At 31.9% G+C, this 27,120-nt stretch overlaps 1 protein-coding gene across 2 annotated transcripts; it reads left to right on the top strand.

Annotated features, from left to right (window-relative positions):
• Positions 1–166: 166 nt before the first annotated feature.
• On the top strand, positions 167–27,120 carry LOC105249080. 2 transcript variants are annotated; one of them, XM_011254276.3, is made up of 5 exons: positions 167–417; positions 24,716–25,043; positions 25,121–25,273; positions 25,722–25,866; positions 26,201–27,120. In XM_011254276.3, exons 1-5 carry the CDS (start codon positions 324–326, stop codon positions 26,831–26,833), a joined length of 1,353 nt encoding a protein of 450 aa, XP_011252578.1. In that variant the 5' UTR covers positions 167–323; the 3' UTR covers positions 26,834–27,120. The 2 variants fall into 2 exon arrangements, with proteins under 2 accessions (XP_011252578.1, XP_011252577.1); XM_011254275.3 differs by having other exon boundaries at positions 26,171–27,119.

Below are 27,120 nucleotides of genomic sequence, written 5' to 3'. Positions count from 1 at the left end.
ATTTATTATTTTATTTTATATTCATTCATATACACACATACATACACGTAAGATTCGTAAGTATTCGCACACTAGTACGTATAACACGTCATTACTTCGTTTGCATGTCCACCGCAAGAGGGCGCTGCCAACGCTGATAATCTGCCGGAGTGAAGTGAAGCGAGTAACGCGAGCCGCAGTCTGCTGTCGACCATCGCGTGGAGTGGATGTGTTGTCGTTCGCTGTTGCGAGAAGTGTAACGGGACCGATTATGAACTCGCGCGATCTCGCGTCATGATCTCTCTCTTGTCATCATAACGAGGGAATTATGTCGACTCGGAGAAATGGGTAACCTGGCGACGCTACTGATACAGTTTAGTGCCGCGTTCCTCTTCGCATGTCTCGCGGATTACAGCTTGGCTCAGGACGAGATACCAGGTAAGAGGAAAGAGAAAATTCGCTTTGGCATTTTGACATCTCGCGTGATAATGCGCGGGCACACGTGGGATTGTCGCCATATGTACACATAAACAAAAGTGTCATTTAATTATTAGGTTGAATAGTCGAATAATTGTTGATGATACAATCGCGTGAATAAGAGATAAAAGAAGTAAGTCGAAAATGTCAAGTAAAATTTCTTTCAAAATTTCGATTTTAAACTTAATTATTAATAATGTTTTTTTGTACACATTTCCGTAAATGTAACTTTAAATATTACTTTATTATTTAGTATAATGTATTTTTCGGCAATATAGCTATCAAAAATAAATAATGAATTTCATTTTAAGAAAATATCGAGATTAACTTCATTTTTTAAAGTTAAATATCGTATTTTTGATCGTGTCTTAATAATTGTGTTGATACGATTTCATCAATTTATAATGCCATTTTGAAAATTATACAAACTCAAAGAAAATGACAAATTTAATATTAATTTTCCAATTTCTAATCCAATTTTCTTGAAAGCCTCATATATGACGGCAGATTATCATATATAAGAGAGATAAATAGAGAGAGAGTTTGGTTAATTTTTTTATAGAATTATATCTGTGTTCTTCGATTAATTTTCTATATATTATATTATAAGTGATGTTGGATATGGTTTTTATTGCGTGTCAATATTTTATCGCGTCTTCGTTGTAAACGATTATGAGCAATGCGTACATATATATATATATATATATATATATATATATATATATATATATATACATATACGTTGATGCAAAGATTGTATATACACGGACGATATCGAATAACGCGTTACCTTGTAGCAATGCTGTGCTAAGCATAAAAAAATTGCTGATTTTCAATTCGCACGAAAGTTTAACGCAAGTTACATTAATTGTATGATTTGGTTTTCCATAAAAAATGAGATTAAAATAGAAAATTATTTTTCTTCAATGTTTACATTCAATAATGAACAATTTTAATATATTTAACGATGCTTTTTTTTATACATGCGCATAATATTTATTCAATAAATTTTCTTTAAAGAATCGCGCAATATTCGTTAGATATTGTTGCGCAAGATACACTGGTTCGGCTTAGGTACCTCCGGCGTCATAGCTAAAGGATTAATTAAAATTACATGCATAGAGATTAAATTACTACGTTGCATCAAAAATAAACTTTAACGTTATATAATTTGTGGTTTAGGGTATATACATACAGTTTTTAAAATTATTCCATTTCATTTAAAATAAATCTGTCATATTAAAATTACGTAAAATTGATATAACATCCTACGCACAGAGTCGAGATAATTTATATAATTTAATTAAATTGTACTAAATATAATATCAAATTTAATATTTTTTAAATAAAATGTGCTTTTCATGAAAAAGTTTTTCCAGTAAAAATACCTTTTATCGGGAAATACTATAAAAATATATTTCCAATTTCTATTCCTATTAATATTCCGTTCAAACTTTATTCAAAAATCAATCGTTTCGTTCGAATCCTAGGTTTTATTACACATTCTCTCGTTATTAATGTAATATAATATATTCAAAGCGACAGCTTTATTCTCTCTTAAGCGTTTAAATTGCTACGGCTTAATTATGCATTCCTAAATTAAGAGACTTCGTGTCTGCGACAACTCTCTGTAGAATCTCCTTTAGAGACTGTCGTTGTTTGTACGCTTTGCCGGGTGCGTGTCGCGTAAAACGCACGCATGATAAGAGGAGTAATCGTCTCCGGACTCTCTGTTAGTTCCTTTTTGAATTTCACATAATTTCTGAAATTATAATTAACTCGCGTTTAGCTTTAATTCTCTCGCGAGTAATATCGCAGTTAAAAATCGCGAAAAATATATAAACGCTAAAAAAATTCAAAGAAAAAAAAACGAAAAAGCAGAAAAATATTTAATATAAAAAGTTTGTCGCAAGAGGTTCAAATGATAAAATCACAAATCAAAAGAAAGGCAACAGAACCACAACCGCAGAAAGAAGTACGTAGAAAAATATTTAAATCTTAATTACATAAATATTTTTTGAACATAATATAATTACAAAATAAGAAACTCATACAATATGTTCTTATGAGTTTTGTCGACAGATCTCATAAGAACATATTGTATGCGTTTCTTATTTTGTAATTATACTATGTTCAAAAAATATTTATGTAATTAAGATTTAAATATTTTTCTACGCACTTCTTTCTGCGGTTGTGGTTCTGTTGCCTTTCTTTTGATTCGAGGAAAATATTTCTGGTGCAGCGCACTTGTGAATTCGCGAGAAAGCGAATTGTTGGGAAATTTGTGGGCGACTTTCATGGTGGTGACATTCTCGCGTGTTCTCGAGAGAGAGGGTATTTTTGCCGGGACATTTTGAAAAAAGAAACGTGCCTCCGATCTATTTATTTCCCTAGTGTCCTGGCGCGTGACGGATGCCACCGCATCCTCCGTACCTTCCTAAAGGCACGAAGCGCGATGGTTAACCGGTGGTCGGCACGGCCGCCTCTAATTGTTGCACAATGCCCTCCTGCGAGTTCACAGGTGCATTGCACCAGAAATCCTCTCGCAGCGTTACTCGCTTCTCTTATGCTTGTGCTCGTGTCAATGGCGTAGGGTACCACGCCACTCCTGTAGAAAGGGAATCGTCGCCTTTTGTCGTCTTTTAGATTCTTCTAATTCCGTACAGTGATATCTTTTCATCTATAGTTGTAATCTGCACTCGTTAAAGCACGCGCGAGTTTCCTTCGTTATTTCTTTCGTGATGTCGAGATCTTTTCTAAACTAAGGAAATAATATCTAGTGAGAATAAAAATTGTGTAATTATTATCATTTATTTTTAGTTGAAGTATAATTTTAGATGTTTTATTAAAAAGTCGATAAAGAATGTATGTAAGATTATAATTATTATAGTTGTAATTAAACATTAATATACTCCTGGACAAAATTGACACATAATTTTTTTTCATCTTTTCTTTAAAATTTTTCGTCAAAATTTAAATATCAGCTTTTGGAGAAAAAGTGAAAAAAATTATGTGTTAATTTTGTTCGGGAGTATATATTCTTCGTACATGTATACACATATTTAAGACTTAAGAATTAAATTTGTTTTTTAAAGACAGATGACAGCTTTTTGATGTAAGATCGTTTCTTGAGATACCGATTCCCGCTAGAATCAGACATGCTGCTACAATTTTCAATATTCGAGTCGAATATCAGATCTCGATAATTGCGCGTGATTTACGTAGGTTCAGAGTGGGGGAATAGAGGATTCGCTTAATTTACGCCACTGGCTATTGAAGCGCGATTAGGTCGATGTGTCTGTCTCGTTTGTGGAAGTGAAAGGACGAGAAACGTTTTCGCGTTCGCTAGATACGCTCATACTCTTAACTGTGCTGCGAATAGCAGCGAGACTCGGAGAGCCGTGATGACGACCCTGACCGATGTAGACTGACCACCAATGCTGCAGGTATTGAAGGGAAGGACTAGGGGCGATTTCCATGATCCACCCTTACTTCCGAATGCTCGTAATCAGTCTGAATGCTAGCTAAATGGATTTAAGCCTTTCATGCACTTCGAGGGTCGAAAATAAATCTGTATACGCACTTTGAATGATATAATTGCAGCTTAAATAGAGTCCCTAAGATTCCATTTTATTCTAAATTTTTGTTTGTAAATCGTGTATAAATAATAATACAGCGCGTCCAAAATCATCTTCTATAAAATTATTTTAAAGAATATTTCGTATATTTATTTATAAGATGTATAGGGCAATATTTAAAGATTTATTTATTTATTAACGAAAAAACAATTTTATATAAAACATAAACATTTATAGGATATATCATATTTATATGATTCAGAGAAATCAAATGGAATAATATTTTACATATTTTGTGAAATATCGAAAAAATCAATTAGATTGTTTTCAGTTTATTATTTTTCATCCTTCTCAATTTTTCATGTTATTTTACTTGTTATTACAATTTTCTAGTAAAAAATTTCATTTACCACAAAATAGCATTTTGTTATTTTTTTTTCATTGTAACTTGAACATGGATCATATATTATATATTTTATAAATGTGGTCTGCCACGCATTATTAAATATTAGAGAGAAAGAGAAAGAAGGAGAAAAGAGGATCTTTTGCGAAAAAAGAGGATCTTTTTTTCTCTAATCCTTGTTATGCTCGCTACCCCAATGTATGCAAATTTTCTTTGCCGCAAGTTTCACTTTTATTTTTCTTTCCAAGATATTAATGAACGCTTTAATCCACGTATAATACAATTTCACTAAAGATTAGATTAAATATTATGGCTAGAACGATAATGATCTAAAAATCAAACCATAACTCTCAGCCATTTTGCACCGAATAGTGAAAGTTTGATGATTATCATCATCTATTAAAAAGATAAACGCCTCGTCAAAGTTTCAACTAAATTGCCGGAACAATATAAATGGCAAATTGAGAAATTTGTAATTGTCAAATATCTAACAGCAGATTATATATTTTCCATAAATAAATTTCGTTCTTTCGCATCTTTTACTTTATATCATCGTCAAAAATTATAATAATAAATTTGAAGAATATAAAAAATCAACTATAATCCGCGTTTGTTAAGTAAGATAATATACGAATTTTTATCTAAAATATATTAATCGATTAATTTCCCACATTATATCCTTTTCTCAAGAGAATTATACTTACAATTCGACTTGCTTGAATCAGAATCATTTCGAAAAGAATATCATTTAAAAAATTGTTCTTTATTTTCCAAGAAATTAAAAAATGCCTAATGAAAAGAGAAAATAAGTAATAAAAAATTATCTAGCTTTCCTAAAATGAATTCAATTATATATTTACATTAAATGAATTCAATTATATATTTACATTAAATAAATTTGTAACAAATATAATACACGATATGAGATTTAAAGCAAGACGTAAATGTGCATAATATAATTATCGAGTTATATATATCCTTTAAATTTTATGCATCTTAAAATATACGATGTACTTTGAATGATATTTACATTTGAAGCAATGGAATGTGAAACTCCAGTTTCGGATCAGCCGTGGCGAATAACAAATTATCTCTAAAATAGGCTTTAATCGTGCGACAATTCGCCGCGGAATACGCTCTACAAGCTTCCGGTTCATTGTTACGATACCGTTCCGACCGCCACGAACGCAATTTCGCAATCCTCGACCTCTTCCTTCCTCTTGGCGCGTGATTCGCGCGGATGTATGCTTTTCTGCATATTACATTACTCTACACCGAGCGTATACTCATTTTCTCCATCACGAAATTGCTCTCTCTCTCTTTCCCTCTCGAGTGTCGTGTCGACCGGGGCACCATGTCCGGGATCCGCATGCGACACGCGTCACCGATGTGGCCGTCACCGATGTCGTCGTCACGACGATGATGAGCGGCAGCATCCTGTGAGCTCACCCGATGCGAACCGACGACGATGGCCAATGTCGGTTAACCATTATCGCCTAGATGAGAAGATTACTCCGGATTTTTCGTAATTAGCACGAGCGACCGTACGCTCTCTATCATTACATTGTTTCGCATACGTGCAAAGCGAATTATTCTCGCAACGTGCTTTTGTAACGCTTTCTATACACGCGATCGGAGGCAAATACGTGAATTAGGTATTTATTCATCCTTGGAACCCCGCGAATTTCACGCTTACGATTTTCACCCTATTATCCGCGTCACCCATTGTCCTTGAGAATAATTTCCTTTTCCGATTCGGAAAATTATTTAACCTTCTGGAAAAGGAATACATTGTTATTACATTAGTTGTGAATAATATAATAATTATATAATTATATAATACAATAATTATATAATATAATAATTATTATATTAATTATGAAAATGGAATTTGCATTTTTTCGAGATAATTACATTTCTCTCTGCACGATTTGTATTAAAGTTTATGTAAAATACTTAATATGACCATGTTATATTGAAATATGTAATATAATTACAAAAGTCATCACAGGACATTTTCTTCATGCACGATAATTTAAGCGAGAAATTTATTGCTCTCGCATATTGATCGGCAATTTTATATTAAATAATATTAAATTATATAATATTATTATCTTAAAAATCATATACATGTAATGATAAACGTATTTGAGATTAATTTTTCACGTCATTATTAAACTCAATCCTCGCAATAATCGTACTCCAAACCTCGGAAAATCTAGGATTAATTAAAATGAAATGTGAATCGGCGAAACAAATGATGTAGATAAATTAGTAAATAATAAATTTAAACATTGATATATTCTTGCCTACAAAAATCAAATTTATGGGGTTTGAAAAATATCTAAAAAAAAAAAACATATTCTTGCCTGCAAAAATCAAATTTATAGAGTCGCTCTCTTCGTGTCGAGCTTAATTTGTTTATGAATCACTAGTCGAAGCGAAAACATTCCGTGTAAGTGTTGGCTGGAAAGGTTAACGGAACGTTCTTGCTTGCGAGATCTTCTTATCTCGAATCTTACACGATCTCCGAGAACCGTAGGTAAGCGGGAATCTAGACTTTTTTGACCGGTATATACCGGTCAGGTGACGGTTCCGTGGATGGAGGTGAAGTATAGTATCTCCCCGTCTCTCTTTCTCTCTCTTTCGGAAGAAGGAGCACCCACTTGATTTTCTAAAGTACCGTTTTCTTCTAAGAATCTAGCGCAATCCATCTGTTTCTCCCTGCAACCGAGTCTACTGCATCGCTGCCGTTTATATTCCCTCCTTTCGCGATAAAAATCAAATCGGCAAAGTCAACATACCGCGCCGAAGCCATTTCTTCTCTAACGGGGATGCCTTTTTTTATTCTACAAAATCGGTTCTAAACAATAGACTCTCGTGTATAGTGAATACTGAAGGAAGGTTTTCACACTTTCTCGACGATAAAACATTAAACTGTCAAATCTAATATAAAGAAAATGAATAGGTATTTTATTACAACTCGCAATAATAATGTTTGGAATATGCGGAGACAATTTCTTCCAATTATCTTTTTAAATAAAAGACATTTCACGCGCGGATGATAATCTCGATTGTTCCTTCGAGCTTTACGAGGTTGACTGACAATGAGTTGCGGCACAACCGTAAACCGACGAGGTATTAATCGAAATCATTAGTATCCGTTAAAGAGACTCCGTTTTGTGCATCTGTATGATGGGATCTCACAGTTGTGCGAAATGTGCAAATAAGACTTACATTAGCCTAAATCATTTTTTTAAACAGATGTGATGTATTATTGGAATAACAATAGTAATAATTCTGACGCCTAAATATTCCAAATGTTAAAAGGAATAATATATTAATATATAAAAAATAATATACACGTATAAAAAATGCATAAATTTAATTACACATATGTATATGTAAAATCTGTATTTTTTTATTTAAATATCAATATTAAAATGAAATTTTAATATTTAATATAATAAATTTTTACCATTTTATTTCAGAAATTAAATAATATTATGTTATTTTACGTAGATATTTCTGAAAGAAAGTTTTCAATTTAACTTTATTTATTTTGTGTAAAATTTATTTTCCATGTAATTTTGTTATTGTTATATACCTTAGTGCTTTATATCTATAATTATAACTTCTGCAATATACATAGTTTTCTTTAGAATTTTAGTAAAGAGTTAATAAAATGCGTTCGACCGATTTCGATTGTTCTCCATAAAGACGCGTGCTAGCAATTTTCTATCTTTAAATCGATTTTACGATCGCTCAGACGCTATTCGAACAACTTTTACGACATTTTTATTGCGTTAGCGACGATAAATTTCTCGCATGGACTCAAGCATGGACAATGATTTAAACTTGAGTGCATTTTTCCTATGTTTTGAAAATTACAATTTTTTGCAATGCAAAGATTTCTGTTCTCTGTTCTTCGTGATTTTATTTTAAATGATCATTGAAAAAATTTATTTTAAATATTATACTTTTTGCGTGTATATATTTTAATATTTTACTAAATAATTTAATTGATTCAATCTTGCATAATATGCAAATATGATGAATGAGAAAATCACTAGACTAAATCTTTTCTATTTTATAAACATAAAGCAAGAGTGTTTGGCGACAAAAATTTCGTACAATTTTTTTCCGAAACTTCATCTTTATTAAATCAATCGATACTTTCAAATAATAATATTTTCTTTTGAATTTTTTATGCTTCTTAATACGATGAATTTTTCAAATTATTTGCACTCCGAATGCAGAGAAGCAGAGAATTTATTTAAGAAAATACGCGAATGCATAATTTATATCCTGAAAATATAAAATATTAAACATAAATGACTTTTTATGCGAGATGTAGACACATGTTTTCAATGCGTAAACATTCTCGGGAGTGCGTTCTTCCGTTCCTCACGAAGAACAGAGAGAAAATATACCTTTATCGGCCAAATGTGCGTTTTTTACGAGCCAGAAGGTGCGCGCGGGCTCGCTATCGGTATCCGGCCCGTCCACTTCCGCCTCGGCTCTAGGGAGATTCTAACTCATAGTGAGACATCTGCATCCTCTTGTCATCTCTTTACTCGACTCCGTCAGTCTTTGTTGATGCTTCTCTCGCTATCGCGCGATTAAAGTTTTACGCCGCAATCTCTCGTTACAAAGAAACGCTCCAAACAATACGTTCTTTCATTCAGATAGTTCGTCTCGTTTATCCGACGTTAAATAAGCAAAAAGAAATGTGTTATTAATTTGCATCACTACAAAACGTTGATATTGATAATAACATTACGAGGAAAGAGCTAGAATTAAAAAAAATCTTATAATTTCGAGTCGAAAGACGGATGGAATGCACGTGCGATGAATGCGTATATACAGGGTCCGCCAAAAGTACCGGGATCTCAGAATATTTCGAAAAATATACATTTTCGTGTAAAATGTTTCAAACAAAAGTTGTAGGGCTTTAAGTTACGCATTACATAGTAATATTGGTATGGCCTTGAATAACACCGTCAAGATCACATAAAAATCACTTTGAGTTTTTTAAATAGAACGTCCTATTTTTCATTACATATTCTTGTAGCTTACCTCGAGAGCTTTTCAAAACACTATAATAAAGTATTTTTTGATTGAGTACTTTTTGAATTATGAGGCTTGAAATAATTTCTTAATTTTACGTAAACCGTAAAATATCTAGTAAAATATTCATTTTTTAATTACCTTACCTTAATTCTTTTATGTACAAAATAATAAGAGAAATCAATTGATGTAAAGAAAACACATGGTTGTTTTTGAGAAAATATATGTAAATCGGTTAATTGCCAATTACATTTTTTATTTTCAAAACAATTATATCCTTTTGGTGGACCTTGTATATTATAGAATGTAAGTATATACACACATGTATAGTAAATTGGACGTATGCATTGCCCTCGTTTTAGGAGGAAGAAATTCGAAATTGATTCGAGAGGGAAAAAGCTGATTTTAAAGCGCACAAATAGTCGCATATACACAGTAAAAAATAAAATGTTAATTTTAACATTTTTCACATGTCCCAAAAAGTCTACTCTAAATTTTAAGTTAAAATAACTCATTCGTCGTATGTTATTTATTGACAATTTAAAAATGTTAAATAATTGACACAATACTTTACATTTTTTTTGTTATCGTGACTTTAAGTAGTGTAATGTAAAATTAAAATACAAATTAATTAAAAACTACATGAAAAAATATTTATGATAACTCCTAAGAATTTTTGTAGAATATCAACATGTAATAGTAATTATTTTAACTTAAATTACTTCTAATAGAAACATTTGATTTTAGTATTTGATTATTTTGTATGTCAAAGTTCAAGATTATTTCAAGATTCATTTTAACTTTTCTTAGAATGTTAAACTAACTTTGAGACATGTTGATTGTTTACAATGATCATTTAAAAAATACTCAAAATAATATTCCATTTCTAAGAGACATACAAAGTGTTAAGTTATAAAGTTGACATAAATGTAACACATGAAAACGTTGTAAAAATAATAACATAAGTTGTATGTTAATTTTACATTAACCCATTCAGACCTGAATTTTTTCTGTAATGTAAAAAATTATTGAATTAATTTTTATTGATGCTAAGAGTTTAAAACGACGATATACATATATATGTATATATATATATTTTCGAGATATATATATTTTTTTCCACCGAGAGATCGCAGGGAAACTAATTCTAAAAAATAGCTATTTCACATGATTTTAAAGTTTTTGTGCATAATTGTGTACATAGGGTCTGAATGGATTAAAGTACTAATCAAAACACAAAAAAATTTTAACATATGGACGCACAATATTTCATTGTGTATAAACACACACGTAAGTCGATGTCGTGATAGCGTAGTCACGTCTTTCCTACGACAACCGCATATCGTATCCCTGCTACCGTGTCTCTTGCGGTTCTCGTCATTAGCTGCCGATTATCATCACGACTCCGGAATCGGCGAGGGAATAAATTTGCACCGCACGCGCGCGCTTAGAGTTGTTTTCGCTCTTTCCTTCTCACGCGAGCTATGCAATCTCTTTTGCGGAACTGAAAGTTGAGCTAAAATGACGTATTAAAAAGGAGAAGCGAATTTATTTAATCTCGATCGATTTAAATGGATTAACTGGCTGGATTAAAATCGAAACTCTTTTAACGCGGTGCAGGCGCACTCCATATTATCTACATACATAGCTCGGCATCCGCGTCCTCGAGTCGCCGATCCAACAACAATGGTCACCTGCGTTTCCGCGATACGATCGATAAAGCGCGAGGGGTGCGAGGGTGCGTGGCCGCGCGTTCATCGCGTGAGTCCCTCTCCGAGGACGCGACCAGACGCGACGAGGGTTTCTCCTTTCCACCGATCATTAACCAATCGCCGCGCTGGTCGATACCGTTCCTTCTTTCCCGCGTATTTCGTTCGGCGAGCGGAAATGTGAGAAATGTTTATGTATGAAAAATGATATTTTCATTTTAAAACAAAATCCTCTCGCGCTGTAGAAGGTATCGGGGTTTTACGTTGCATATAAAAAGAAATGTTGCTTTTATACATTAACGTGTCCAATTTATTTGATTATAGTATAATTTTCGAGAAGGAAAGAAATAAAATATATATGCGATTGAACAAAAATTCATAATCTTAAAATGAGAGAGAAGTTATTTCTACAATATTATTTAAATAGTAGGAAGTATATATATATATATATATATATATATATATATATATATAAAAGAAATTAAAAATGAAAATACTCTCTCCTCTTCAACTTTCTAAATGTCAAACTTTTTGTTGTGCCATTTATATTCATTATTCTTATGTTAATATAACTCTTGCTTGATGTAAAATTTATATTATAAATTGTTGTTATAATATTGTATTATATTAATTATTATATTATATTAATATTAATTATTAATATTAATATTATATTAATATATTCGAAATTTTAAAATTAAAGAGAGAATAATGTTATTCTGAAATTTCTCTCACAATTTGATTACAACGATAAAAATCCGAGAAGACTTCGTAAAGATTAAAATACATATATATTTTTATTAAAGAATCCATCAATATTAAAAAATGTCATTAGTAATAATCCATCATTAGTAGATGTTTACTTCATTAAAACTTTTCGCTAAATTGAAATTTTCGAAATATGATACACTTTATACATGCAATATAACTTGATGCACATATCCAAAAGTATATAAAATAAATATCGAAGTACTCGAAAATATAGTCGAATATTGAGGATTGTTGAATACCTGATGATGAGTAACAACTTTATAACGGGCCGCGCACGTTGGGCCTGTCGCGATAGAGGCATCGACCAAGTTACGTAATCATCGATTCTCCCTCTTTCTCGGCGAATGACGATGTATACGTCGTCATCTCCCTCTCCGTCGTGCATCGTCGAGTCTACGTCTGGCTCTCGTCCTCCTGCACGCGGAGGAGTGAATCGCGAAGTACAGTTATATACTCGTTTGTAGGAACGCCGAGAACAGGAACTCGAGCGATAGAAATACGCGTCGGGGGTTAACTCTTTCGATATATCGAGTCTTTATTTGTGGAGAAAGTGGAAAAAGAGACTAGTAAATAATCAAGATTTTCGATTAAGATTATCAGAAAACTTTTTTTTAATTTTCCAAGATACTTTATTTATTACAATTACGTTTTTGGAACGTGCAAAGATTATACATATATTTTGAATGTATTTTTATGTATTTTTGAAATAGGAAAAAAAGGTTTGTTAAAATAATAAATAAATATTATATTTATATTAATCTTTTTTTATTTTTTTTATTTTTTTAAATTTATTCCAACTTTTCAAGTTTATATTTAAAATGTATTGTATTTATAGATGTATATTTTATATTCTTATTATTTTTTATAATAATTGTGTGGAATATCATACATAAAAAATTTCTCGACATTAAAAGATGTTCGATATAAGATATCTAATAATTTGAAAGAGAATTTATTATGTCATCTTTTAATAATCAATCTTGGAGAGATTATTTGTAAATGAAATTAGAGACTATTCCGTGATAGGTATATAGAACGAAATAGTCTCTTTGTATTCGGAAATGACGGATCCGTTGCTCTTTGTGGCAATTAGTTTCTCTCATCTATTTCAATTACGTCGACCCACTTCTGACACTTGGCAGAAACTTGCTGGACAATCTATAAGTCGTGCTTCAGGAACGAATTTGAATAATATGCAAATCGCCCTCCTCCATTTTTCCATTTCCCCTTCTGATAACGATCGTGAATTTAATTCGAAATTATGCATTTCGACATTGCGGCCGCACACTTTCTCGGAGCTTAATTAGTTTCGCGTGAATTAGCGTGCAACAAAACAAATTTCGCGGTTTGTTGCAACAATTTTGCGAAATAAAAAATATAAAAGTGAAAAAGAGCATAAAATGCACACTCGATTTAATATGATGATTAGACGATATGCACAATCTGTTACACTAGTATAAAAACCGAGTACGTATTGCTTGTAAAGAAGAACCGTTTAAAAGAGTTCAAGAGTACGGGACAGTGAAATGTAGCACATTGTATTGTCGTTTCAGAGTCATTAAATCGTTCAATGAACTACGTAGATGCACATTTTGAAAAATAACCTTCTTATCTTGAATCGATTACAAAAATCAGTGAATGAATCGGATTTTTAATTTATACATTGCGTGATTTTGAATTTATTAATCATAGCTATCAGAAAATTTAATCAGTTAATATAAGTAAACGAATATAAATACATATATGAGAAACAATTATACTTGTTTAAATAATTTTATTATATTATATATTTTTGTATATTATTTTTATCGCATTAATTAATAGTAATTTTCTCATTTCATGTAGCATTAAAATGAATTAATGATATTTGATATAATAATATAATTAAATTTATTTTGAGACAAATATCTTTTAAAATGTATATTTATCGATGTGTGCATCTATCTTTTTATTTTCTCACTATTTTTATTTATTTTATTTATAAAATATCTTTAAAAGAAAAAAATGCAATTTCTAATACAGATATATTTGTTTTATTAGAACGATGATTAAAAATCTTTGTACATTTTTTTGCGAAAAGATTAAAATTGATAGATGAAAAAATATATATCGTGAAATTCTCAACATTATATAATATATATGTACGTGCATTGTGATTTAAACAAGCATTGAGTAACATGCATATTGTGTGTTGTAAGCAATTTTCCATTTATAATTACTTATTATTGGCGAGTTGAATTTTATTTTTTATCAAATATGTTCATTAACTGTTCGGTAGTCTATTGTATCCACTTGTGTTTTTGAGGCAGAATATTCACTGCGTTATAATTATGTATTAACTATTTGAAAAGTATTTTTGCATACAGAGATATTTTCATTTCACCTCATCTTACATTTGATGTTGCATATTTTTCTTTATAAACAAAATTAAAACAATTTAACTTTGAAAAGGGATATAATTTAATTTCGTATCATGTCTTGACTAAAATATATTTTGTATTTCTTGTCTGTGATATGTCTCAAGATGTTGAAATATTGTATTTTAATGGCGAGATACAATCTCTCAAATATACAAGCGCTTGATCCTCGAAACAGGAATTACATAAATGAGCCATAATAACCAGACGTAACAGGAATAATTAGTGTCTCGTCGGCTGTGAATTTACTCAAAGTGTTTCTTGGGAGATACGAAACCACGAAATTAAGTTTCGCAAATTCGTGGGTCGACTGTACGCGAGGCAAAACATTCACGTGTACTTTCTTATAACAATGTCCCATCTGCAAATTGAAATATTAGAATTAATAGAATAGTGGAAGAGAGGCGAAAAGAGAGAGGGAAGGAGGGAGGGAGAGAGTGATATCCAGATTAATCGATATAATTCTCATAAAATACCTTCGATAATTAAGTCGATATCGCAATCAAACATTTTTCAACATGTCGAAAATATGCAAATCGGGTGAATTTTTATTGGCTGCATATTTAAAACGTAACAAGTCTGAAAATTATCAATTTTAAAGAATTTATAAAAAATTTATTAAAAAGATCGTACAGAAAATTTATAAGCATATTGAAAATTATTATTCTTTATATTATATTTCTTTATTATTATTCTTTTAGCAAATGTTGGATTAAATTTTTTTTTCAAGTTCTTTTGTAATATTTAATGTTATATATATACATCAAAATACGACATACATTTACCATCTAGAAAATAATGCTGTTATTTGTAATTATATGGAGATTATGAAAACTATCGCAAAACAATAAAACTTTCAGACTTTTTAAAAAATTTCACATTTTATTCTCTCAATGAGCTGCGTGAAATCTCTCGATGTAAATGGTTCTGCAGATGAGAGAATATAAATGTCATCATAGAGGATAGGGATATTTTTAGCTATATGATGTTTTAATCAGTAATATATGTATGAATGATATAATGATATTGCCATGAGAATGACAATCCCGACGTCTGTTTTTACAACTTAGCAAGAGAGTCGCGATCCTGTGAAGTCACCGCGCGATGGCTATGCGCGATAATCGCATTTGTTCGTGGAAAATTAATTTTGCTACGCTTTCACGCGCATCGTAAGCGTCGTGTGATTCTACCTCTGTGATCGGAGCGATGAGCGCATAGTCCTCCTCTCAGGTCGTCATAAAGATCTCATATCCGTGATATTCTAATGTGGACTTTAGTTACGATTTCTTCTAAAATTACGTACGTGACATTATGATATAGAATGCAATCGAATTTGACACCCACTGAATTTTCTTAAATTCGAGGAGAAATTTAGCGCTCTGTTTTTAGGCTTTAAATTATTGTGCACGTTGCGTAGATTTATTACCGCTATTTGTAGACAGAAATATATTCACACTTAATTTTACAGAATATATATATAATATCAAATCTCCATCTGTTTTTTTTTCAATATAAGTAATTACTAATAATATAGTACTTGCCATAATACGAGTAATTAATGAAAAACAAATATGTATATTTTTTTATTGATTATAGGAAAATTATGTAAAATTGGAAAAATTGCTTTAAAAAATATTATATAATATAATATATTTATATCAAACAGATTTTAAAGGTACATATTATCAGTTGCATTATTATTATCAAATTTTTGCAATTCACGATTCATATAATTAAATGATTATTTTAGAAAGGAGAGAGAAAGAGAAATCTATGCGCGATAATTTCGCGCTTAGAACGATCGTATTACAAACATGGAAAAGTAACTGTTTACGTGTTACATTGCACACGTATATGGATGCGCATGCACGTGCGGGAGGTTGGAGCATCTGTTCACCATCCGTTCGGTCTGCCAATTGTGGCTTGTTAATTTCACAGCGAGTCGTTGCCACACGCTAATTGAACGCCTTAACAAATTTCAACCGGGTACAAGTGCCAAAAGGACACGAGCTTGCGACCCAAGAACCATATTCGTTTAACGTCTATTATGAGAAGGTATGGTCCTTTTATGCGCGAGATAATATATACGTCTCATTTGACGTTTCAATTTTAATTTTAAATCAAATTAATTTCATCCCCAATGTTTTTGCTGTCCAATTATGTATTTATTTTTTATTTGTATTATGTATTTATTATGTATTTTATATAAATACGTTTAAAGAGAGAGAGAGAGAGAAAAAAAGAAGGAGTTTCAAAGATACATTGAGCTTTTCTTTGTCTCGATGCGCGATGCATCCTTACTCGCGATTGCAGTAAACAGAACGATATCCGCGTTGAACTGGCGTGTTTTACTTTTGCGATAGAGTCGTATCCGTGAATTATCGGCCTTTCGGCGGCCTTGCAACGGTGCTCAACCGCGTACGCTCGAAAGTATGTCGGCTATTCGAGTAATCGAATATCGAGCAGGAGGTGAACGTATCTGAAAACAAGTGGACACGAGGGAAAAATGCATTTGCATTTGCATATTGTTGATATGTTAGACACACGTGCAGAAACTGGTGTGGAATAGTGTTAATATAAATCTGGAGAAAGTTTAAAAATAGGAGACAAGGTTTTCTCTTTTATAATTTCTAACGTTATCCTTTTTTAGAGATATTTATCGCTACTTGTGCAAAGAATTAGCAATATTTTAATTAAATGTTAGAGTGTCTTAAAATTGCATCTTTGCTCAATTTAGAATTAATTTTTTTTTATTGTCGAGGCATTAAAAAGTCTTTGAATAATTGATGAATGAAAGTGAAAGGCATTTCGCAAATTGAAATTTTGTTGAACAAAATAGATGAGGAAATCATATTCTTCAATTAATTTAATAAATCTTTATAAGATTTTATTATCTAATTTATATAATTACGAAAATATAATGTTAAGTATAATATTAAAAGTTAAAATAAATAAATAAAGTAAATTGATTTTTCGTATATATCTTTGATAAAGAAATCTACTTTGAAAATCGACATCAAAGAAGCTATGATCATAAGAGATATTTGGAATTTTCGGTGCGTTTGTTTGTAAATTACTACTGTAAAACATGCCACATGTTGTAATAAAATTTTGCAATAAAACACATATAGTATATTATATAATATATTATATAATATGCTCTTATACATAATATATATTATATTTTCAAAAAGCAATGATAATTGATGCTTTATTTAGTTGATACACATTTTATTTCCAAATGACTAATAATTTGATTTATTTTTATTAGCCAAAGTTTTTGATATCACATTTAAAAAGTACTGATTTTTAAATTAGTAGATTAAGAGACTAAATAAAGAATACTTTTATATTGATTATTTGTAAATAGATCCGTGTTGTAAAATACCCGTTTTGCTTCGGCAATAAAAAATGCTAAAAGACTGAAACGCAAGCGTCTGATTACAAGTATCATGGGATTATTAATAGTACAGGTTTGTAGATAAATGGATTTGTCCAGTATCAAGTTTTATATAATATAATGTGCCGTGTGTACTTTCGACGTAAACAAAAAATTAAAATCACGTAAACAGGTTTATTGGCTAACTGTGCCGAGTTATTTACGGCGGTGTCCAGAAAGTAGGAGAATGAGAGAAACAAATACTCTCGTGAAATATTAACATTGAAATTTAATCGTGATTATATAAACATTTATCTCGGTTGCTTATATATGCATAACTTTAGTATATAATTTTTAAACAGAAAAAAATATTTTAGGACTTTCTTCTCAATTTTTCTCCCTTCACATTTTATTATTAAAGATTTCGAGCATAATATTTTTAAATAAAATTTTTTTAAATCTTTTAAAAATCTTTTTTTTAAAAAAATAGAGTTAAACAAGAAAATGCGAGCTTTCATTTTCTCAGTATTTTTATTTTTGCCCTTATATTTTTTTATAATTGAGAATTTATCTAGTGTCTTTTATTTACAATCATCATTTCTATCGCGGTACAATTTATACCGTTTTCTTCTCCTTTCTTTCTATGCTTCTTTCTATCTCGTGCTTGAAGAAGTAGTTCAGGAAAATTGCTCGAAAGTCTTAATCAGCGTATGTCGTCGATTTATGAGAGAAGCGATAGCGTAGGTTGAGAAACTCTGACGTAAATCACTACTTGCTGTTATAAGTGGCTGCACCAATGGCCAACGATAGCAACAGTGTGCAACCTATGTTGCACGTTGGTCGAGAGAGAAGTTTCACCTGACTAGTAATGGTACTTCCTGATAATCAAGTAGATGTACCTTTATCCGATGCAGGCACGAACCACTGCGATCACTTTGGTCCCGTCCGACCGCTGGAACGTAAATAGTTTCCAACGATCCGCGAAATATATCGTTGGAATTTGTTCAACATTAATATAACGCTCGCTAAAGTCTTTTCCGAGAGCCGTACACGGAAGCCTTCTCGTTTTCCCATATTTATTCCGAGAGAAAACTTTGCAGTTTTCCTTTCCAATTATAAATTTTTTAAATGAAATAAATACTGCATATTTTGAAAATTTTTATATAAATATCCAATTCATTTTTAAAATTTTTCAATCTTAACTTAATCTTTACTTAAATTAATCTGTAATTAATTTTTCTGCTTGATTAATTTAATTGGTGATTGGTGAAAATCGAAATTTGTGTTGTATGGCAATATCTTCTTTAATGTATGTCGTATTCATTTTTTATTTCTCCATAGATGGCGAATCAAATTTTGCATGTCCCTTTACGTGCGCTGCAATATGTGTCTCTTTATTGAATGTTTCGAGTGCACTTTGCCTTTAATGAAACTTTTATCAGAGATTATTGCAGGCATAAAATATGCCGATATTTGATGTCTGCTGACACATGCTGGTAATAGCTGCAATATAGGCGCCGTTCTCTTCGATCTCACACATGATGGGAAAAAAATGCCTTTCGACGAGTAATGGCAATTTTCAGCAATTTTTCATTAGTATTCAGTAATAATCAGCGATTACGCAATTACAAAATAGATCTTGGTAATATTACTCGAGGCGTACTCTCACAATTACTGGATAATACTGCGCTTTATTATGTAATGAGTTCATGAATAGAAAGTGCAATATGCAGATTGAGTGCTTATCTGATGTCTTACTTGCATATGTTAGCTTTTATCTCATAAAAGTGCAATATCCAGTATGAAACATAATTTTTTTTGTAAATCTTGTAAAGTGAAATTAATTTTTTACGAAAACATATTTTCTATTTTATATATTTTTTGGTCTATTTATTATCATCTACTAATTTTTTTCGTATATTTTAACACACATTTTTCGATTTGCGATAATTCTTATTGTTAGTCGATCATTAGTCGTATCTTTTAATGACAATAATTGATTAATAAAACGCAAGTCTTTTAGTTCTCACTAAATTATACATTTTCTACTATTCTTAATAAGCGTTCAAATAATGAAAAATATTTTAATATTTGAACAATATTATAGAGCAAATGTAATGTTATTATCTTGCTAATTAATAAGCCTCTATTAATGATCTCACGAAGAATATCAACGTGGGAAGCAACTTGATATTGAGGTTTCGAGATTTTGCGAACGTAGGAAGAGGAAGGAGGAAAGCAAAAGGAAAGAATAGAAGGAAAGAGGAAAGAGGAAATACCAGACTGACAGTGATAATAACGATGCTGTCATCGGGTAGAACTGAACTCAATATGTATTAACGAATTTAAATTAATTTTCCTTCTTTTTTGTGACATACATTTAAAAAACTACTACTTGTAAAGTACACAGTAATATCCAATGTCTCAATAAATTCTAATTAAACTGTTTCTCGAGTCTTAGCGTGAGTACCAGCAATGACTCGACATTGTATATGTTATATTTATAGTGATTTATAATTACTCCAATATTAGGAAGAATCGAATCTCGAAATTCTTGTAGATTTTTAGAGATAGATATAAAAAATTTTGAAACTTTTTAGTCAAATTTGCACCTACTTGCAAGATACTTGATTCCATTTCTCCGATTTTCTCTCTCTCTCTCTCTCTCTCTCTCTCTCTCTATCATGTGAAGTAACTGTACTCTCGATAGGCTTCGTGTATATCGAAGTGCATGCGGTCGAGATTGACATACGAACCTAGTGTGCCGAAAAAGATTCACGCTCCATGTTCAGGATTCGTCGATGTACATATCCGTACAACTTTATATTTTAGAAAGAACGTTTATAATTAAATTCCGTTAAATTCCGCGCGTGTGAATTAATCGTGCACACGAGCATCACGAAAGTTTATCTCTACTGTGACCTGTGAATGTGGGTTAGTATTATAGAAAATATGTGGAAACATCAAGTAATTGAGAAAATTAAATTGACGGAGGTGGCGGAATTTTATTCGATTAACTTATATAAATATTAATACACGCACACATACCAATATGAATGCATAAGAAAATAAATTTTCAATTTTTAAATCTATTATATTAAATCGCAAAGATTTAAATCCCTATCCAAATTATATAATAAATAATATGTAGCCTCTCAGAAAAGAGAAATATTATTATACTAGAGATACATAATACATTACTGCATTATTATATTTATTTCACTCTTTTATTAATATAAAAATGTTATATTCATTTATATAAAATAAATTGTACGTCTTTTAAAAATAGGAAATGTCTCTCAGCTAGAAAGTAAGTTAAATTATTATATTTAAATTATATATAATATACGGATTAAATTATACGGAAGATAAAGTTGATACATAAATTACATTTCAACGTAATACATAGGATATTAATTATTCAATAGAAGTGCCGGCAGTAAACGATCTGTTTTAATACATTAATTAATAATAATAAGAGAGAGAGAGAGAGAGAAAAGAAGAGAGAAAGAAAAGAAAGAAAGAGAAAATATATTCCATTCTACGTCTTTATAAAGATAATGTTTATACATTTGCGAAATTAATAACGTCCGGTCTCTAAAATTTCCGATATTCTATCGATAAACAAGATTATCTGAAAAGTATCTAAAAATAAACGATGGAAGACGATGCAAAATTAATTAGAAGAATGACGGAAAATTCTACGCGCCAATTCGATCAAATAGGTCGTTCGTAGAAGCAATATGACTTCTCCTCGACCTTTAATTAGTTAAATCGCCACCTCCCATCGTCAATTAAAATCCAAGTTGGTGAATTTACCAAGTTACCTGATGCGCAGACAGATATCATGAAAAGTTGTCTATCGATGGAGGTCAACAAAATCACACGAGTATATTTAATAAGAGATCAACAAAATCACACGAGTTTATAATAACAATAGTATTATACGTTTGAAATGACAACAAAAATACTATAATTTACATGATACAATTACATACACGTTATATTCTTATTAGTATAACTGTAATTATTGAAACTGTAATTTTATGTTAATTATTAATTATGTTAATCATTAATCTTTCGACGGATTTATTTATTCATATCTTAAATAAATAATGTGAATACCCTTTACTTTTTTCTGCCACTTTATAATTTAACATATTTTCAAAATTGCATTTTAGACACAAATAAAATCTTCATTAATATTCAAATATTAAATATTAAATATCAGTTATTATCACGAATAATAGTTAGCTTATGTAAAATATAATTTTCAATAATATGCATTCTTAATTGCTTTCTAAATGTACTTTTTGAATAAATTATCCGATAGATCTTCCAGAAGCTAAACTATTACAACTTTTGGATGGAAAAAATCGTAGAAAGTTGAAATCTCGAAAGAGGAATTGCGTTTCGTTTCTGTTCGTAAAAGTTTCTTCGAACCGATGAGCCGAAAGATGTCGGTGGTAAGATAAATAGGGGACCTCGGGGTTCGTAAAACAACGCTGGAGAAGGGGCTCGACCTAGTGTTCTCAACCTGGAGAATGTATGTGACGGGCCGTCACTTCAAAGTGCACGGAGCACGCGCGTTTATAGACCCACATAATCGAGAAACTAGCAACCGCATTCCTCATACACATACTAATGGACCAAAGGCAGCCCCTCGGATTTCCCCCACGAGGTCTTTCAATTTTCTCGCGTGCGTCCGTCCAGCTCTATACTCGCATCATGTACACGTATATCTGATCGGAGCGGAAAAAAAGAGACCTAACTAGGAAGAAGAGAAAAGGGGAAGAAAGATACGTTAGCAGGATGACGGATAATTATCCGACAGATAATTACAATTATAATTGAAAGCTTACGTATGAGGATCTCGCAGGATAGTAAAATATGGAGATGTAATAATTTTTAGGAAAAGGATATTTTGTAAATATCTCTCTTCTCACCAAAAAAATAACGTAAATTTAATCTTGTAAAAAAATACTGAACGATAATAATGCCTGTAGCAAGCGCGCAATATTTGGCAAAAATTTCAGAGTATCAGACAAAAAAATGTAAAATAATGTAATTTCACAAACGAGATACCGCAGAAACGAGATAAGTAATGTGTGAATCGAATTCTTGCCGCGGTTAACGATCCGTTGCCCCAAGCAGTGGCCCAAATGCTTGACACACATAACATGTGGATATCAATATCTAACTGCACTCTCTAGATACAAAACATCTTACTTTTACAAAAAAAAACCCTGATCTTCACTTGAGATCTTTCGATTTTTATAGGAATTATTGCATATTATATATGATTTCCATTTGTTCGAATAACACATATGAAACTTTTGTAAATTTTTAATTTGAAAATTAATCGAGAAACTTGTCAATTTTTAACGCGGAAAATTGAAAAATAATTCCAAACCGACCATCAAAAATTCATAATTCACTGAAAAGCGACTCGCTGGTCTAGGATCTTATATATATTCAATTTGTTTTACATTTGCAAGTAACTGCAACGACTACTTGTAGAAACATGACGAGATGTTACAGCATTAGAAATAGCAAGGTCGCGCGTAAAAGGGATAGGAAATGGCAGTAAGTAAAGCCCATTTGCCAACAAACGAATAAGCCATTTACATTTCAACGTTTCTGTGTGCATCTTACATATCGTGTACTCGCATCGTGTACACGTATACCCGCCAACGAGACTGTGACAGACTCACAAATGAGAATGTTAGACTCGAGGACGACCGCTACACGACACGAAACTTTTCCGTTCGGCGATGACCTATCGCTAAAGAGAGTTTCAGGTTCATTTAGGTTAAAGTTTCCGAGTGCGATGACCTTTCCTCGGAGGCTGTATACACCTTTGAAAATTTTATTAATAAGAATCGCTCCCGTATGAAAGTTTGCTCCCGAGTAAATCTGCATTAAAACTCACTGTCAACTATGCTGTGTAAACTTTGTTGTCGAGAAGAGCTGTTAGGGAATAAAATTTTCAAGTTTATACCGTATGTAAAGTTGTAATGCAACTTTTGCAATATTCTTCGTAAAAGAAATTTTTTTATTTTACTAAAATATATATTCTGCGACAATCTCCCTAAATAAATTCTAAAGAAATCTTTTAAAGAAAAATACAGCACGGGATTTCAGTTACAAGTGCAGTATAATAATCTAAGTTGCTCTTAATTCTTATTGTTAGAGTTTCGCACAATCCTGTAGAAAGGATTTTACAATTTATTTTTCTCATAATTACTAAAAAAATATAAAAAATGATACACTGAGAAAAACATTTTTTTGAATCAAATAAATTTGTTTTCTTGAAACTTTTGCTCTAAATGGAAGGAATTGTTTATTTCATTTAAGCAAAAGCATTTAATTTTAATTAAATATGCATGTTATATTAAGTACATATTATTTTTATTTATATATATTTTTTATATTTAAATACTATTTTCATAAAATATATACTATAATTTATTAAATTAAATATATTATTTTTTAAAATTAAAAAGTTTAAAATTTTTGGGAATAAAAAATGCATTTTAATAAATATTTTGTAAAATTAAAATATAAAAATATTTAATTAAAAATTATATTTTTTTAAGCATATATATTTTTTTAAACATATGTAAATAAATACTTAATTTAAGCAAACAGACGTTTTGAATACAAGTAAATACGTGATTAGTACCCACCGAATAAATAGCTTTCTTGAGTTAACTAAATTTTTTTTATTTCAAGATAATTTTTTCCTCAGTGTATAAATAAAAGTGTCTTATTTTCTTGTTAAAAAAAATTAAATTGTAAAGCAGTGACAATATCAATATTGATTCGAAACCCGCGGCTACCCAAGTATTAAAATACAGTGTTTGATAACACATTAACTGTAGGATTGACTACCGAGATGTGAATAATAAATAAATTTTAAACGATTTCAGTCACAGCAAAGTGCGTCGAGACCGAGACGGGATGCAGGAGATGCAGGGACGGAACGTGCGCCAGATGTGCCGTCCTGTTACATCAAGGTACCTGCGTGCATACCTGTCCACCGGGCTTCGTCGCCGACTGGTCCACCCGAGACGAGTACATGGGTCGTATCTGTCGGGAGACTGGCTACATGTTTGGCCTCACCGGTAGCCAGGTTGCGATTTTAGTGGGGGTGGTTTCCGGCGCGACGATATGCACCTTCATCATCATCTGCGGGGCGATAGTCGTTCACCGACGTAAGAAGAAGGCGGCCAAATTGGCGCAAAAGTTCGAGGACAGGTCCATCTTCATTTTACTTGTTCGTCGATGTTGCCCGTGCCGCAGATTCATTAAATGTTTTCATTTGTGCATTTCAGCGCGGAAAGGAGAGAATTTCTGAAACATCTAGCGACACTTCGTGGAGAGGCCCATACCTTCCTCGCGATGCTCAACGACACTAGAAGACAAGTCAGGGAGTTGTACTACTCGGGAAATAACGGAGACGGTGCTGTTGGAATTCAAGCGTACAGGTATAAATATGGGATAGCAACGGGAAACTAGCCCGAATACTTTTCTAACAAGATATTACTCGCGTGATGTGGAAAAAAATTCATTCTGGCAAAAATCAATCCAACATTTTTTTAAGTAAATATTCGAGAGACTAAACATATTTTTCTGTGAAAAGTTGATGCTACTGACTATTTTTTTTAATGAAACCATACAAGTGAATACGCATTTTTGGAAAAAAATTATTCCAATATATTATATAAATATATTATATAAATATATCGATTTTATTTATTGAAATATGAATATTTATATGGAAAATATATAATATAGGTATATAATATATAATATATATTACGTTTTTATGTTTTTTAATAAAAGATTAACATTTTAATATTTTTTTTAATAAACACTTTAATATTTTTTGAATAAAAAATTGCATTCCTATTAATCTTTATATCGATATTACAGACCAGTATTACGTGACCTGGCGAGGATACTGGTCCTCGTGAATAGAAGAGACGACGAGATCCCGCTTCCGCCCGACGATTGGCAACGACTATTCTCGTGGGCAGAACGGCTGTTGAGAAGATACAAGAGGCACAGTTCTCCAGAAGTAAGATTGTTATTTGGGCTAATTTCATTTTTTCATGCATCGAATGAAAATGATAAACGAGCGCTATCGATATTGTCTTACACTCTCAATTCTTTTTCACGCCAGTCCCTAAAGCACTTTGGTGAGTCACATACCCAGCTGTACGCAAAAAGCATATGTTAGGCGGTAGTTAGTTGCATAAAGTCTCCTCCCTTTAAACAGCGGTTCCATTGAGCACATTCTTTTCTTTTATGCATTCGTATAAGCAGTATCCGCGAATAAATTCCCATTTTATCATACATTTACCATTTCTGATAACTTTAAGGTGGCTCAGCTCGTGACATTTCTCCAACAGCCGACGAGCAATTCCGTGCAAATGACATCGGCACAACCGGTCACGACGTCGTCGCAACCATCGGCTTGTCAACCCATATATGAACCTAGAAGCACTAATCTCACAACATTCCAAGCAAACGTGCCGCTCGCGACGTTTCAAGCAAGTGACAAGTCGAGCATTAGTCCAGCGAGCTCGAGCCTCGGTTACGTGAAGGACAGCAGTCCGCTCGGTTCGAGTCTAGGACAGAATAGCACTTCCGGCGCTTACAACAGCGAGAAGCTCAGTCCAAATGGCTCGACGATCGGCCAGATGACGCCCTTGGTCTACGGGAACAATCAGAAACGCGGAGGACCGAGGATAACGAGTGACTCACACCTTCAAGAACTCCAGACGATTTCTGCGTTCGGTCGTAGCTACAACAGCGACACGTTGCCCTCGGAGGCTAACAATATCCGCGCGTTGCGCGACGAATGCGAGACGAATGACGGCCTAGACCGCGACCTGAATCCCCAATGGAAGTTTCAGAGCAGTCCCGTGGAAGCGGCCAACTATACCATCCTAACAGACTGGTCGCCCGCTCGCGACTATCTCATCGATGACTTTACGATTCTCGGCTTCCGGCCACAAGACGAGATTACCACAGAATTGTAATATCGACTGATAATAATACATATCCCCAAACATAAGACTTGAAAAAGAGAGATTAGGATTGCTTGCGCATATCGCCAAAGATCGCCATTTTAGACAGTCTTGTTAATGTGTTTCGATATTGTCATTTGTCAATGTCTTATTCGTAGCAAAATGATGGGATTATGTTCCGATTATTTGAAGTATATGAAATTGCGTCAATTCATCATCGCTGTAATTATCGTTAAAAAAATAACGATTTACTATTTTGATTACGAAAGATCTATTCATTTATGTTATATATATTATAT

Source organism: Camponotus floridanus, unplaced genomic scaffold, assembly GCF_003227725.1.
Source record: "Camponotus floridanus strain SB8 unplaced genomic scaffold, Cflo_v7.5 scaffold2, whole genome shotgun sequence".
Classification (NCBI taxonomy): domain Eukaryota; kingdom Metazoa; phylum Arthropoda; class Insecta; order Hymenoptera; family Formicidae; genus Camponotus; species Camponotus floridanus.
Note: the sequence above shows the minus strand (reverse complement) of the source record. Positions and strands in the feature narration are given on the sequence as shown.